This window comes from Arvicola amphibius, chromosome 7 (assembly GCF_903992535.2).
Source record: "Arvicola amphibius chromosome 7, mArvAmp1.2, whole genome shotgun sequence".
In the NCBI taxonomy this organism is placed as follows: Eukaryota; Metazoa; Chordata; class Mammalia; order Rodentia; family Cricetidae; genus Arvicola; species Arvicola amphibius.
In genome coordinates this window covers 66,518,002-66,534,136 of record NC_052053.1, presented here as the reverse complement: position 1 = coordinate 66,534,136, position 16,135 = coordinate 66,518,002, and the positions used below count along the sequence as shown (strand labels likewise).

Below are 16,135 nucleotides of genomic sequence, written 5' to 3'. Positions count from 1 at the left end.
ATACATGGAAGAAAAGAAGATGATAAAATTAAAGTGAACATGCCAAAAATTAACAGTTTCAACTGTATTTTAGATGAAAAATCAAGAATTATTAAAATCATCTTGACTTAAAACATGCAGAAGCTTCTTTGTTGAGGGAAGTGAGGGAATAGCAGTCACAGAATTTAGAGCCAGAAAATGTTACATCTTCCATGTTTAAGAAAAATAGAATAAATTTTAGCAATGAAAACCCAAGCATACATATTCTAATTTCTTTCTTTCTTTTTTAATTTTTATTAAAAAATTTCCACATCCTCCCCACCTCCCATTTACCCACCTCCCCCTCTACTTCCCCTCCCTCTCCTATCCAAAGAGCAGTAAGGGTTCCCTGCCCTGTGGGAAGTCCAAGATCCTCCCCCCTCCATCCAGGGCCAGGAAGGTGAGCATCCAAACAGGCTAGCCCTCCTCCCCCAAAGCCAGTATGCATAGTAGGATCCAAATCCAGTGTCACTGTCCTTGGCTTCTCAGCAGCCCTCATTGTCCGCCATGTTCAGGGAGTCTTGTTTTATCCCATGCTTTTTTCAGTCCCAGTCCAGCTGGCCTTGGTAAGCTCCGAATAGATCAGCCCCACCATCTCAGTGGATGGGAGCACCCTTCGCAGTCCAGACTTCCTTACTCATGTTCTCCCTCCTGCTCTGCATCAGGACCTTGGGAGCTCAGTTCGGTGTTCCAATGTGGGGCTCTGTCTCTATCTCCATCCATTGCCAGGTGAAGGTTCTATGGTGATATGCAAGATATTCATCAGTATGGCTATAGGATCTGGCCTTTTCCGGCTCCCTCTCCTCAGCTGCCCACAGAATTAGCTGGGGACATCTCCCTGGATACCTGAGAACCCCACTAGAGTCAAGTAAAGTTGTCTCTTAACAACTCTAAGATGGCGCCCTTATTTAGGATATATGCTTCCATGCTCTCATATCCACCCTTCCTATATCCCAAGCATCCCATTCCCCCAAGCTCTCCCCATCCTCCCTTTCACACATTTCTCTCCCCATCTCCCTTTGCCCCCATCCCAACCCACCCCCAAGTTCCCAATTTTTGCCCGGCAATCTTGTCTACTTCGAATATCCAGGAGGGTAACTATATGTTTTTCTTAGGGTTCACCTTCTTATTTAGCTTCTCAAGGATCACTAATTATAGGCTCTATGTCCTTTATTTATGGCTAGAACACAATTATGAGTGAGTACATCCCATGTTCATCATTTTGGATCTAGGTTACCTCACTCAGAATAGTGTTTTCTATTCCCATCCCTTTGCATGCAAAATTCAAGATGTCACTGATTTTTATCGCTGAGTAATATTCTAATATGTATATATTCCACAGTTTCTCCATCCATTCTTCTACTGAAGGGCATCTAGGTTGTTTCCAGGTTCTGGCTATTGCAAATAATGCTGCTATAAACATAGTTGAACAAATGCTTTTGTAGTATGATTGGGCATCTCTTGGGTAAATTCCCAAGAATGGAATTGCTGGGTCCTGGGGTAGGTTGATCCCAAATTTCCTGAGAAACTGCCACACTGCTTTCCAAGTTGTTGCACAAGTGTGCATTCCCCCCAGAAATGGATGAGTGTATCCCTTACCCCACAACCTCTCCAGCAAAGGCTATCATTGGTGTTTTTGATTTTAGCCAATCTGACAGGTGTAAGATGGTATCTCAAAATTGTTTTGATTTGCATTTCCCTGATAGCTAAGGAGGTTGAGCATGCCTTTAATTGTCTTTTGGCCATTTGAACTTCTTCTGTTGAGAATTCTCTGTTCAGGTCAGAGCCCCATATTTTAAATGGGTTAATTAGCATTTTGAAGTCTAGTCTCTTAAGTTCCTTATATATTCTAGAGATCAGACCTTTGTCACTTGCAGGGTTGGTGAAGATCTTTTCCCAGTCAGTAGGCTGCCTTTTTGTCTTAGTGACAGTGTCCTTTGTCTTACAGAAGCTGCTCGGCTTCAGGAGGTTCCATTTATTCAATGTTGCCCTTAATGTCTGTGCTGCTGGGGTTATACATAGGAAATGGTCTCCTGTGCCCATTTGTTGTAGAGTACTTCCCACTTTCTCCTCTATCAGGTTCAGTGTGTTCATATTAATATTGAGGTGTTTAATCCATTTGGACTTGAGTTTTGTGCATGGTGATAGATATGGATCTACTTTCATTCTTCTACAGGTTGACATCTAGTTATGCCAGCACCATTTGTTGAAGATGCTCTCTTTCTTCTATTGTGCACTTTTGGCTCCTTTATCAAAAATCAGTTGTTCATAGGTTTGTGGTTTAAGATCCGGGTCTTCTATTTGATTTCATTGGTTGACTTCTTTGGAAAGGATCTTTACCAACTCCACAACAGAAAAAGTAGTTAAAGGTCCTTGCCTTTTACCTTTGAAATTTTCTCTATGAATAAAAGCTTTATATAAACTATGAAGTACTCACATTGGGTTAACTCTTAACAGTGGATGAGAAAATGAAATATTTTGTTTTTAATTATGTGTGTATGTTTCTGCATGAGTAGTGTAGTGTGCATGGGGACAATTAGAGACCATAGGTTCTCCAGATTTACAGGTCGGTGGGAGTTAATCATTGTGGGTGCCAGAAATTGAAACTGTTTTCCTGTAAGAACAGTCTGTTCTCTGAATCTCTGAGCTGCTTCTCAAATGGGCAGACGAGCACTGGCAACCTTCCTTTTTATGTTTGCTGCAGCTCAGTTCTCAACAGTTGAAATATCAAACCAACCTGCATGAACATGAGGGCCTTGTATCAGAACAGCCAGGCATCAAGAGGACAAAATGACCACTTAATCTGTGGAATTTAAGAAGCTCATTTTAGGACTAGTAAATAGGGAAGTCTGATCATAGTTTGGACAGTGTAGAGTGAGAAGATTAATCAACTAGTTGGGAAGGATTATCCCTAATAATGAGTTATATGGAAGTTGACCAAAGTTAATAAGAACACATTCTGTTTCAAATATGGAGAAAGTCAGTTTTAAAGTTAGACAGACCACAAACAATAACTATTTGCTTTGCCTGAGGATCCACTGCTTGTAAGTCTGATGGCAAAACTAATTTTAACCAAGGTGCAAATGCATGAAATGGGATCTGTCAAAAGTAATATTCAATTCTATCCTTTTATGGGACCTTCTTGGTGTAGAAGGAAACAATGGGTATTTCAGTTTCCAGGGTGTTGTGGGAAAATTACATTAAATTAGGGAAGCTGTGATTTCTCTATCACAGGTGCAAAAACAAAGAGGACAAATTTCAGCTCTTTTAAAGTTCTCTAGCTTATAACTGAACCTAACATCCGACAAGTGTCATAACTGCAGACTCCTTTAAAATATATTAAGAAAATGTGTGAATATGTACGTATGTATGTATGTAAAACATGCAAAGTTATATGTTATTCTGTCTAATAACAAGAAGCAGATTTTTAGCTTACAGGGCTTTTGGGAAAAGCTATTTGTTATAGAATTTGAACAGATATGAAGTTTATTAGACTATGAGAGTGAAGAGACACCTCTAGAAATTTTTTTTCTTATTTGTGTTTGAAAAAGAAAAACGCAGGTTCTAATTTTGAAACATAGTCTCATGCAGCATAGTCTAGAAATTCGTATCTTATGAAGCAACCACATAATGGTCATGGGAGACCCTGTTGGTCCCCAATGCCCCCTGCTGGTGGTGTCTCCATATGGAGGTTTTCGTGCAGGCTCACAGTGGAGTTCTCTCACTGTGTTTCTGGCACAGAAATACATGGCTGTGTCCTCAGTTTGCAGACTGTTCAGTTTTAAGAAAACTTCGCTCTTGGAGGTGTCCCTGGTGATGGTGATTCTGGACTGAAGAGCAGAATTATACTCTGTGCTTCCACCACTCCATATTACTCCCATCCACTCCAGACCCTTTCCTGGAAGTTGGCGGACCCAGTGTACACCATAGCTGGTTAATGAGAATCCAGAGACAGTGCAGGTGAGTGACAGGGTCTTTGATGGCTGAACTAGGCCAGGTCCTGACTCCTTCAGCTGTATCTGGGACAGGGCACCTAGGAACAAGCAACATCACCATCAGTCATATAACCCATAGATGAAAAACCTGAGTCCCTTTCCTGAAACCCTGAAGCACTTACAGCTTGGAAATGTCACCAGGCAGAAGAGCAGCACCAGGACAGCCATGCTGTGTTGGAAACTCTAGTCAGAAGGAGATGGGGCCTCTCAGCTTGGCCTTGGATTTCATCCTCAGCTTGAAGACTGCTTTGCATTGGGGGAAGTCCCAGAGTGCATAAAAGGAAGCACAGACAATGTTTCCAATTTCTGCTCCAGGAAACTGAGATTTGTTTTGTGTGTCTTAGAGGTAGTTGATATTGAACCTCAGGAACATTGCCATGATGCTGTCTGGATTTCCAAATCCAAAGAAACAGGAAATATAATTAGTTATACCGTACAGGCCTTAGAAGCAAAATATGGAAGTGTTTACATTAACTAGGTCCAAATTCATTCAGTGCAGACAGAGGAGAATACCAGGTTCTCAATATATTTATGTATCTCTGTAACGTCCAGGAAAGAATTAAAATGGTATTGGTATATTTTGTGATCAGAAATCATATTTAAGGAACTACATAAAATTCTTTCTCTTGGTGTCTGTAGAGTTGTCTCATTCTTATAACTTCTCAGGGAATAACTTGTGAGGAAGCAAGTCACACACATTTCATACATGTGATTTCACATGTTTATCTGTAAGGAAATCTGTGGGACTGATTTGGGTCCCATCTTATTGGGCTCAGATTTCACCTTCGTACTTAGGAACATTTTACCTGGACACCAGTTTACATTCTTCTTGTTTTATTTCAGTTTATCCATGTACTTTTATATCTTTGTCTGTCACTCTCCTAAGCTTATAACCAGTCACAGGTTCCTAAATATGATTGTTGCTTTGGTAAGTTATGGGAAACTTAGCTACTCATAACACTTCATAAACAGCAACAGTATACAGGCAGGTTTGAGGGTTATGTTCACTGAAGAAATAACAAGATAGATAACATTTAGTGATGACAAGAAGTGGACTGGAAGGCAGATATGAACATGGGTAACCCTGTGACTTGAAAAGAAAGCAAGAGTTTCTAGTGTCTTTTTCTGTGTCTTGTTAATGCGAATAACCTGGGAAAAGAAGTGCAGAGCTGGAACTAATCTGTTCATTCAAGTCTCAGGAAATGTCTGTCTAACTTGGCATTACAGATGTCACAATTTGTGTCCATTATTTCCTTTTGCATACTCTTCACTTTAACTGTCAGTTGCTGTGGTAGGAACTGCTCTTCACTTTAAGGAGACAGCCATTCTGTGAAAGCACTGATCATCATGTACAGTATGAGTTCAATCTTCCCTGTATTTTTTTAATGTTTCAGGGTTATAAAAAGATTTTTTTCAGACATGATGCTTAGTATCCTTCATTTTTTGATAGTTTCATTGTAGTTACAATAATTTGGGAAGGAATATCTCAGAAATAAATTCACATTTCTTATATTATATTGGGGAACTATTTATAAATCCACTTATTCAAATATTTTTTTTGTCCTTTCTTACTTCAGAGATATTTTCTAAGTTAGTTTTCCATTTCTGTGAAAAGACACCATGACCACTACTGTTATAAGGAAACTGTATAATTTAGGGGGATTTCCTACAGCTCCAAAAGTTCAGATCATTCTCATCATGGCAGGAAAAATGGCAGCGTGCAGGACGTCATGGTGCTGGAGGAATAGCTGAGAGTCCAACATCTTCCAAGGAACAAGCAGTCAACTGACAGACTGGGCAGCACCCTGAGCATAGAAAACCTCAAAGTCTACCCTCCACAGTGACACATTTCCTCCAACCAAGCCGTGCCCACTCCACCAAGGCCACACATCTTAAAAGTGTCTTTCCCTTTAATATTACATGGGCCAATTTCATTCAAACTCCCACAGAGATTTTGTGTCCATATTCCATACTCTCTTACTCCTCAGGTTTCTCTTTTTACATGAGACTCTGGAGAAGGAAGTCACTGGGAAAACAGCATTTGCAAAGGGAATTCATTCATGGTAAAGTCACACATTATTTATTATTATCATCCATTTGAGAGGTGTATCCTTATCCTTAAGGGTTTATTCAGTCATTTGTTTAATTATGTAAAGTGGATAGATGGATAATCATTTAATGGGTCTATCTATCTATCTATCTATCTATCTATCTATCTATCTATCTACCTACCTACCTACCTACCTACCTATCTTTCTATATCTATCTATTTATCTATCTATCTATCTATCTATCTATCTATCTATCTATCTATCTATCTATCATCTATCTAATTTTTCAAGACAGAGTTTCTCTGTAGCTTTCAGGCCTGTCCTGGATCTAGCTATTGTAGATCAGACTGGCCTCGAACTTATAGAGATCCACCTGGCTCTGCCTCCTGAGTGCTGGGATTAAAGGCATGAATTGAGTTTATTTGTGATCTTTGATTCAGTTCCCACTTTTACGTTTCTTAGGTCTTGATTTCACATCCTAATTTTCCTCCATGATGGTTTGTAATATTTAAGATTACACAAACACTTTCCTTTCTATATTGCTAAACACATCAATAGGTAACAGACCGGGTCAGTTTAAAAGTTTTCTGATGAGAGAACGAGGGAGGGGATGGTGACAGTATGCACAACTGTAACCATAATCACACATATAGTTACACTTTTAGGTACAGCCATACTTAGCAACACACACGTTCACACTCACACAGAGTCACACTTACAGAGACAGTCACAAATATAAGTACACCAAAATGGTAACATTTAATGATGCAATTACACACACATACACACACACACATGCACACACACACACCACCACCACCACCACCACCACCACTACCACCACCACCTTCACCACTACCACATCCACATGTAGAAATATTTATTTATAAGCAGAGGGGCTGGCTGAATTTCTTTCTTCCTGTCTTTTTTTTTCCAGTTTATTTATTTTTTATTAAAAATTGCCATCTCGCTGGGCGGTGGTGGCGCACACCTTTAATCCCAGCACTCGGGAGGCAGAGGCAGGCGGATCTCTGTGAGTTCGAGACCAGACTGGTCTACAAGAGCTAGTTCCAGGACAGGCTCCAAAGCTGCAGAGAAACCCTGTCTCGAAAAACCAAAAAAAAAAAAAAAATTGCCATCTCCTCCCCTCCTCCTCCTCCTTCCCTCCCCTCCCCTCCACCCATACCCCCACTCCCTCCCTCTCCAGGCCAAAGAGCCATCAGGGTTCTCCACACCATGCTGAGTCCAAGGTCCTCCCAACTCCCTCCAGGTCCAGGAAGGTGAACAACCAAACTGACAAGGCTCACACAGAACCCGTCCATGTCGTAGAGACCAAGCCCATCGCCATTGTCCTTGGCTCCTCGGTCAGCCTCCACCATCAGCCACTTTCAGAGAGTCCGATTTGGTCGCATGTTCCATCAGTCCCATTCCAAGTGGACTTGGTGGTCTCCCATTAGTTCTGTCCTGCCGTCTCAGTGGGTGAACGCATCCCTCATGGTTCTGACTTTCTTTCTCATGATCTCTCTCCTTCTGCTCCTCATCAGAACTTTGGGAGCTCAGTCCGGTGCTCCAATGTGGGGCTCTGTCTCTATCTCCATCCATTGCCAGGTGAAGGTTAAGGCTCACAGTGAGCCTGTCCATGCTGTAGAGTTCACATTCATTGCCGTTGTCCCTGGTTTCTCAGTCCTCCTCCACCGTCAGCCACACTCAGAGAGCCCTGTATGGTCCCCTGTTCCATCAGTTCCATTCCAACTGGACTTGGTGGTCTCCCGTTAGATCTGTCCCACCGTCTCAATGGGCAAACGCACTCCTCACGGTCCTGACTTCCTTGCTCATGATCTCCCTCCTTTTGCTCCTCATCGGGACCTTGGGAGCTCAGTCCGGTGCTCCTATGTGGGGCTCTGTCATTTTCTCCATCCAATGCCAGGTGAAGGTTCTATGGTGATATGCAAGATATTCATGAGTATGGCAATAGTTTCTTCCTGTCTTTTACACAGGCCCACTCTGGTTGACTTGGGCTCACTATGTAGACCAAGCTGATATTGAACCATGAGAGAATCTCTTGCTACTCTCTCCCCAGCAACACAATCAAAGTTGTTCATTCCCAACCATCTCACATAGAGTTCTTAAAAAATTAAAATAATTTTTTTCATATAATGAATTCTGTTCATTATGTTCTTCCCTCATCTCTTTCCATATCTTTCCTCTTTCACAACTTGCCCAACTCTATAACAGGCTTAGTTTTACAGACATTTTTGGGGCCAGACACATAGTATTCATTTTCATATTGACAATAAATGGTTTAAAATACAGAATTGACAATACTTGTTCTCTTAAAAATTATTATATGATATATATGCTAGTTTCATAGTTTACAACAGTTTTATTAATGCTTAAAATGAATAGTGCTACAATTCAGGGCTGATGAGGTAGCTCGGTAGTAAGGTGCCTGCCTCACAGAATGGGTGTTTCAGTTTGATTTTCAGCACTTAACTCTGAAGCTGGTGGTAATAATTTATCCTTATATTCTCAGAACTGGTGAGGTAGTAAAAGGAGCTTCTCTGGACCTTGCCATCCAACAACTATTCTATATGACCCTCCTGAACTTCAGGTTTAGTGTGAGACCCTCAAAAAATAAGGTAGATGTCAACTGAGGAATACACTCAGAATCAACTTGTGTCCCCTACACCCATGATCTCCAGGCCATGGTACAGGAAGTCCTTCTGTCTATGTGTTGCTTTTATTGATTAATAAATAAGGTGCTTTCAGCCAATGGCTTAACAGAATATAGCCAGGCTAGAAGATATATATATATATATATATATATATATATATATATATATATATAGAGAGAGAGAGAGAGAGAGAGAGAGAGAGAGAGAGAGAGAGAGAGAGAGAGAGAGAGAGAGAGAGAGAGTAGGCAGAGTGAGTGAAACTCCATGTATCTGCCAGAAGAGAAAGACATGAGCTGCCTCCCAGAACAGTGCCATGAGTATCATGGTATAATATAAAATAAAAAGAAATGAGTTAAGCAAAGATATAAGAGGTAGCTACCAATATGCTTGATAGTGATTGGCCAAGCAGAGATTAAAATGACATAGTTTCTGTGTTGTTATTTTGGGAGTCTGGGTGGCCGGGAAATGAATGAAACAGCCTCCAGCAACAGGGCCATGTGATACAACTGGTCTTTAAAATAAGGTGCTGATTGACAGGTGAATGAATCACATATCAAAATGTACACAAATACACACATATATTCGGGCAGGGTTAAAGGAAGGGAGAGAGAGGCAGAAAAACAGTATAACAAATACATACATATATAGAAACAATTTTATAAAATAAAAAAGAATAAAATAAATACAAAAACACTTACCAAACTGAAAAACAGAAATTTAAACATTTGGACACTTAAAGGATTACTACACACCACACCTGTAGAGAGAATTCCTGATTGTGATATAGAGAATCAGCACATCAAAGATGTGTCAGGCCTTTTCTGACTCGCTCAATAGGCTCAACTGTGACCCAGAGCTGTGTGTGAACTTAGTGCCCCCTGCTGGTCCTTAGGAACCTGCAGGGAGGTTTGCATCTGAGCTCTAGCTGTGTACTTTGCACAGTAATACATGGCTGTGTCCTCAGACCTCAGACTGCCTATTTCCAGGTACAGAGTGTTCTTGTCCTTGTCTCTGGAGATGGTGAATCAGATCTTCATGGTGTTAGCATAGTAGATAGAACTACTACCACCACTAATGCATGCAAGCCACTCCAGCCCCTTTACTGTGTCTGGGCAGAACCCTGTTCATGTTATAATTACTGAAGGTGCAACCACATAGTCTCAGAAGCTTTTCAGGGTTTACTAAGAATCCCCAAGACTCCACCAACTGCACCTCTTACTAGATACCTGAAAGCACAGAGAAATCTGATCATAAAACTGACCGAAATCCATTTTTTTTCATTCTCATGTACACACATGACACACCGTCTCATCTCTATAAATTACCTTTTAAAATAATGACAAGAAAAAATGAACTAATCCTCAAGTCCATGGTGATTTGCCTGATTTAGTGCTAATTACTGAAGAGGAGGACCTGGGAATTCAGGGCTGGGCTCCTTTGAGAGAGCTGCAGGATCAGGGTAGTGCTGGTATTCGTGGGCACAGAGATGACTTATTTGCATGTCTTCTTGGTATAGGAAGCACTGGAGTTGGATCTCATGGGAAAGCATTTCTCAGAGCAGATAATAGTCATCAAAGACCACGATGACATTTATAGAAATTGACACAGTATTGTAGTTCAGTATTTATCCTTTCCTGGTAAAGGATTAATCAGCTTTTGTTCTCTTTTGTGCAAATGCACAGAACTTTCTTTCTTTCCATGATATATGTCTCCTTTGTATAAATATACAATTAAAGAGTTCTACACATATCACAGCCAAGCTGTGAAACCTTTTCTACTGGATGTGACATGGTTACCACATTCATGAATTCATAATGGCTGATGTTTTGTGTGTAAGCCCTACATAAGACCAAGTCTGCCAAAACCCTAGTGAAGATTATTTGCAGACATTACTTCTTACTGAGGAGCTGTTGGATTAAATCATTTATGGAGAGGACAAATGCTTTTTTTTAGAGACTGCAGTTAACTTTCCTATATTGTAGTGCTTGTCTTCACACATATACAAAAATGGATAATGTTAACTGACCTTCTAAATGACGTAAAGTGGTGTGACACATTGGGGAAGATTTGAAAAGGAGTTGAAGGGGGAAAGGGTAGAAATTTGATCCTATTTAATTCTATAAATGATGACTATACATTTTTTTCAAATAAAGAAAAAAATACTATCTACCCAATGACTGAATGGTTTAAAGACAAAAAGAATCATCAATGAAAATACTTATGTAAGTGTTTGCTAAATTTGATATACAGGGGTAACAAAGCAACCCTCAGTAAAAGGAATGATGATGAAGGTTTACCCCACTTTATTTCTGCTGTTACACTGTAGTAGCATGATGGTAAAATCAGCTTGGTACCAGCACAAACCCAAACAATAAGAGAGTCTGGGAGAAGAGTTTGAGACCTAATGTGGTGGATGATGTTTAGGGAGATGTCAAGAGTACAATGAATATAGCTAGGTCACTAAATGGGTTATCTTAGTCATCTAAGGACATCAGACACACTGAAAGCATGACATTGGTAATATTGAAATGTAGAAAACCAGAAGATGTGCAGGGTAAACGATGACGACTCTGTTTGGGGAAGAGCATATGGGCCTGGGAAAAATGCAAATTTACCACTTACACTTTCTTGACACATGTGGCAACTGAAGTATCAATAATTGGTAAAAAAATGTAACTATAGAGACACTTAACAGAAAGGGCCTGAGACAGAATAGTGGGGCATTGACAAGTGGGCCTTCATGGGATTCCTCAGTGGAGATGCTCACAGAGTAAAAGTTGTAAGAACAATGTATTGTTTTGCTGGCTCTGTGCGACAAGTAGAGGGCCCTTGATAGTCTATGCTTGTGACTTTTGAATTCCTCAATAAAGAGGGACCAGGGAGAGAAATACAAGGTAGTGTTTGGACAATGGATGGGAATTTGGAATTAAAGTAAGGCTTCTAAGGTGAAGCATGTAAATCTGGGAACCATTATTACCAGTAAAAGCATCAACAAATCACAAACTGAAACTCACTTTTCATAGAACTCAGATGCTATGGAAAGTGCTGGTGACAGTTGGAGGCAGTAGGGATGTGCACACTAGTGGCTGAGAATTTTGTACATTGAGAGCATGTGAATATGCCTACAGAGGAATACTTTCTTGAAAATTAGGGTGCATACAAATTTTTAACAAGTTACAAATGTTTAATATTAGAACCTTTCACAAATGATAACCAAATGTGATCTTTTAAGTTTTCTTGGTTTAGAAGAAGGAAATTTTGTATATTTCATTTTCAAATCTACCCTTGGAAAGGCTATTTTACAGATAAGCTGTAGTTTCTCCACCACATCTTCAAAAACAAAGAGAATAAATTACAAAATATTCAAAATTCCCAAGCTTTACATTGAAATTTAAATCAACAAGTGTCACAATTTCAGAGTCCTTTTATTTTATTTTATTTTATTTCAAATACACACGCACACACACACACACACACACACACAGAGAGAGAGAAAGAGAGAGAGAGAGAGAGAGAGAACACTACAGGAGAGAGAGAACACTACAAAATATATTAAATTAGTTGCCATTCGTTTTTAAAAGGATTTGTTTTATTTTATGTGTATTAGTGTTTTGTCCATGTGTCTGTGGACCACATGTGCCTGGAGTCCTCAGAGGTCAGAAGAGGGCATAAGATCCCATATATCTGGAGAGCGAAAAAGCTATGAAATACCATGTGGGTGCTAGGAATTGAACCCAGGTCCTCTCCAAGAACACCCAGTGCTCTTAACCATGAAGCCATCTCTCCATCACATATTAGTTGCCATTCCTTCTGGTAATCAGAAGCAATTGGATAACTTAGAGAGTATATAGAAAAAAATTTGGGTGCTGGAGAGATGGCTCAGAGGTTAAGAGCATTGCCTGCTCTTCCAAAGGTTCTGAGTTCAATTTCCAGCAACCACATGGTGGCTCACAACCATCTGTAATGGGGTCTGGTGCCCTCTTCTGGCATGCAGGCAGACACACAGAATATTGTATACATAATAAATAAATAAATAAATAAATAAATATTTAAAAAAAGAAAAAAAATTGATCTCATGTTTGCACACATAGAAGATTGAATATAATAAGACAAAGGAGAGGGGCCTCAGGATATGCTTGGCTGGAAAAGCAAACCACAGCTTCTGGTATTAAAATTCAAGGTCATGAAGCCTTAGCCTCTGGGGTGAATATCCTTAGTGCCCTCTGCTGGTCCCAGATGTCTCTACAAGGAGGTATTTTTTTGTGTAGGCTCAAATTGGGCTTTCTTCACTGTGTTTCTGGCACAGTAATATATGGCTGTGTCTTCAATATGCACACTGTTCAATTTTAAGAAGACTTCACTCTTGGAGGTGTCCCTGCTGATGGTGATTCGAGATTGGAGAGATGAACTGTACTTTGTTATTCCATCACTCCATATTACTCCCATCCACTCCAGACCCTTTCCTGGAGGCTGGCGAATCCAGCTTATATCATAGCTGGTTATGAGAACCCAGAGACAGTGCAGGTGAGAGACAGGGTCTGTGAGGGCCTCACCAGGCCAGGTCCTGTCTCCTTCAGCTGTACCTGGGAAAAGACACCTGGAGACAAGCAACATCACGATTAGTCATACATCATATAGATGACATGCCTGGGTCCCTCTCCTGAAACCCTGAAACACTTACAACTTGGAAATGTCACCAGGCAGAGGAGCAGCACCAGGACAGCCATGCTTTGCTGGAAGCTCTAGTGAGAAGGAGATGGGGCCTCTCAGCTAGGCCTGGGCTTTTATAGTGAGCCTGAGGGCTGCTTTGCATTGGCACACACTCATGAGAGGATAAAAGAAAGCACAGTGCTTGGTTTTTTATTTCCCTCAGGTTAATGAAATTTATCTTAGGTTTCTTAGAAAATTTGAATATAGGAACTCAGAAACGTGCTATTGTTTGTATTTCCAAACCCTGACAAATGGGAATTAGTATGAATCACACTGTGTAGACCTCGCAAGCAACACATAGCAGTGTTGACACTAGGTGAATCTGCATTTATGCAGTGCAGGCAGAACAGTGTACCATAAACTAAATGCATTTGTATATCTCTATAAATTGCAGCACTGAATTTAGTATGGAATTAGGCCTCTTAGTTATCAGTAACCATACTTTAGGTGTTTGTGAAATAATTGTTTTTCTCATCACTTGTCTAGAAAATAACTTGTGAAGAAGAAGCGCACTAACATTATTACATGTGATTTCAAGTGTTTATCTGAGAGGATACCCAAGAGAATTATTTGGTTCCTACCTCATGTGACTCAACCTATTCACTTTATCATTTTGGAACATAGTATGGAAGGACTGTTTTTTGCACCTCTTGACATATGACAGTCTACCTTTCTCTATGTACCTTTATCTCTCTTTTTAGCCAGTAACACAGAAAAACCCATGTTCCTATATATAATTATTGCATTAATAAGGGGTGGGAAATTTCGCTGTCAATAAAACTTCAGGAAACACAGTAGTATACAACTAGTCTTGAGAGTTGTATTGATGAAAGTGAAAAATAGGGAAGGGAAGCTGAACCATTACAAAAAGTGGAGAAGTAGGCAGTTATAAATATGGGGAATCCTGTGCCTTCAATTGTAGATCACAGTAGAGAACAAGAGCTTGTATAGCATTCATCCTTGCTTTGGTAATACAAACCATAGGGGAAATAAAGTGCAGAGCTGGACCCACACTGATCAATCAGCATTTAGAGAATGTCTGTTTACTATTTGGTATTGGATATTTTACATTTTAAATCCCTTACTTGTGTGTGCATAATCTTTGTATAGAGTAGCAATGGTTAAGACGGGTCTTAACATTAGGGATTCAGCCATCTTGTGCAAGCTCTGATGGTCACTTCCACTATGAGTACTGTGTTTCACATGTTCTTTGCTTTGGATGCTAGAATATTTTTTAGATATTCTTCTAAGCATGTTTCATCATGGGCTTATCTGATATTTTCCTTGTGTTAACAAAAATTTGGAAAAGAATATTACATAAATAAATGTGCAACTCTTATACTATATGGGAGAATTAGGCCTTTGGTTGCTTCAGAGATAGTTTGTGTCTGCACTTTTAGTTCATTGGGTTTTTCTTTTCCATGCATTTCCTAAAGAAAGTCACTAAGCAAATTATTTGTAAAGGATAAGAACTCATAGTAATGAATTAAAATTAGAATTCAACAACAATGCTACCCCCAGAAAGCCTACAAACTCATGGAAACTGAACAGTCAACTACTGAACACACAAGGAAGAAATAAAGAAAGAAATTAAACTCTTCCTTGAATTTAATGAAAATAAAGACACAACATACTCAAACTTATGGGACACTATGAAAGCAGTGCTAAGAGGAAAATTCATAGCACTAAGTGCCCACTTAAAAAAATGGAGAAAGCACACATTGGAGTCTTAACAGCACACCTGAAAACTCTAGAAAAGAAAGAAGCAGACTCACCTAGGAGGAGTAGAAGACTGGAAATTATCAAACTGAGGGCAGAAATCAACAAAATAGAAACACAGAAAACAATCCAAAGAAAAAAGCTGGTTCTTGGAGAAAATCAACAAGATTGACAAACCCCTAGCCAAACTAATCAAATGGCAGAGAGAGAACACACAAATTAATAAGATCAGAAATGAAAAAGGGGACATAACCACAGACACAGATGAAATTCAGAGAATCATTAGATCTTACTACAAAAGCCTGTATGCCACAAAATTGGAAAATGTAAAAGAAATGGACCTTTTTTAAGATAAGTACCATATACCAAAGTTAAACCAGGACCAGGTGAACAATCTAAATAGTACTGTTAGTCGCGAAGAATTAGAAATTGTTATCAGAAACCTCCCTACCAAAAAGAGCCCAGGACCAGATGGTTTCAATGCAGAATTCTACCAGAACTTCCAAGAAGACCTAATACCTATACTCCTTAAGATATTTCATAATATAGAAACAGAACAGTCATTACCAAATTCCTTTTATGAAGCTACAATTACCCTGATACATAAACCACACAAATACTCAACCAAGAAAGAATGTTACAGGCCAATCTCACTCAGGAACATCGATGCAAAAATTCTCAATAAAATACTGGCAAACAGAATCCAAGAACCCATTAGAAAAATTATCCACTATGATCAAGTAGGCTTCATCCCAGAGATGCAGGGCTGGTTCAACATACAAAAATCTATCAATGTAATCCATCATAAAAATAAACTGAAGGATAAAAACCATATGGTCATCTCATTAGATGCAGAAAAAGCATTTGACAAAATTCAGCACCCCTTTATGATAAAGGTCTTGGAGAGATTAGGGATACAGGGGTCATTCCTAAATATAATAAAGGCTATTTACAGCAAGCCGACAGC

At 39.7% G+C, this 16,135-nt stretch overlaps 1 gene segment (V, D, J or C); it reads right to left on the bottom strand.

Moving 5' to 3' along the window:
- Positions 1–9,578: 9,578 nt before the first annotated feature.
- On the bottom strand, positions 9,579–13,490 carry LOC119819850. The segment is given in 4 exon segments: positions 9,579–9,750; positions 11,754–11,818; positions 13,030–13,336; positions 13,421–13,490. Coding segments are annotated over 4 exon segments (590 nt in total).
- Positions 13,491–16,135: the final 2,645 nt, after the last annotated feature.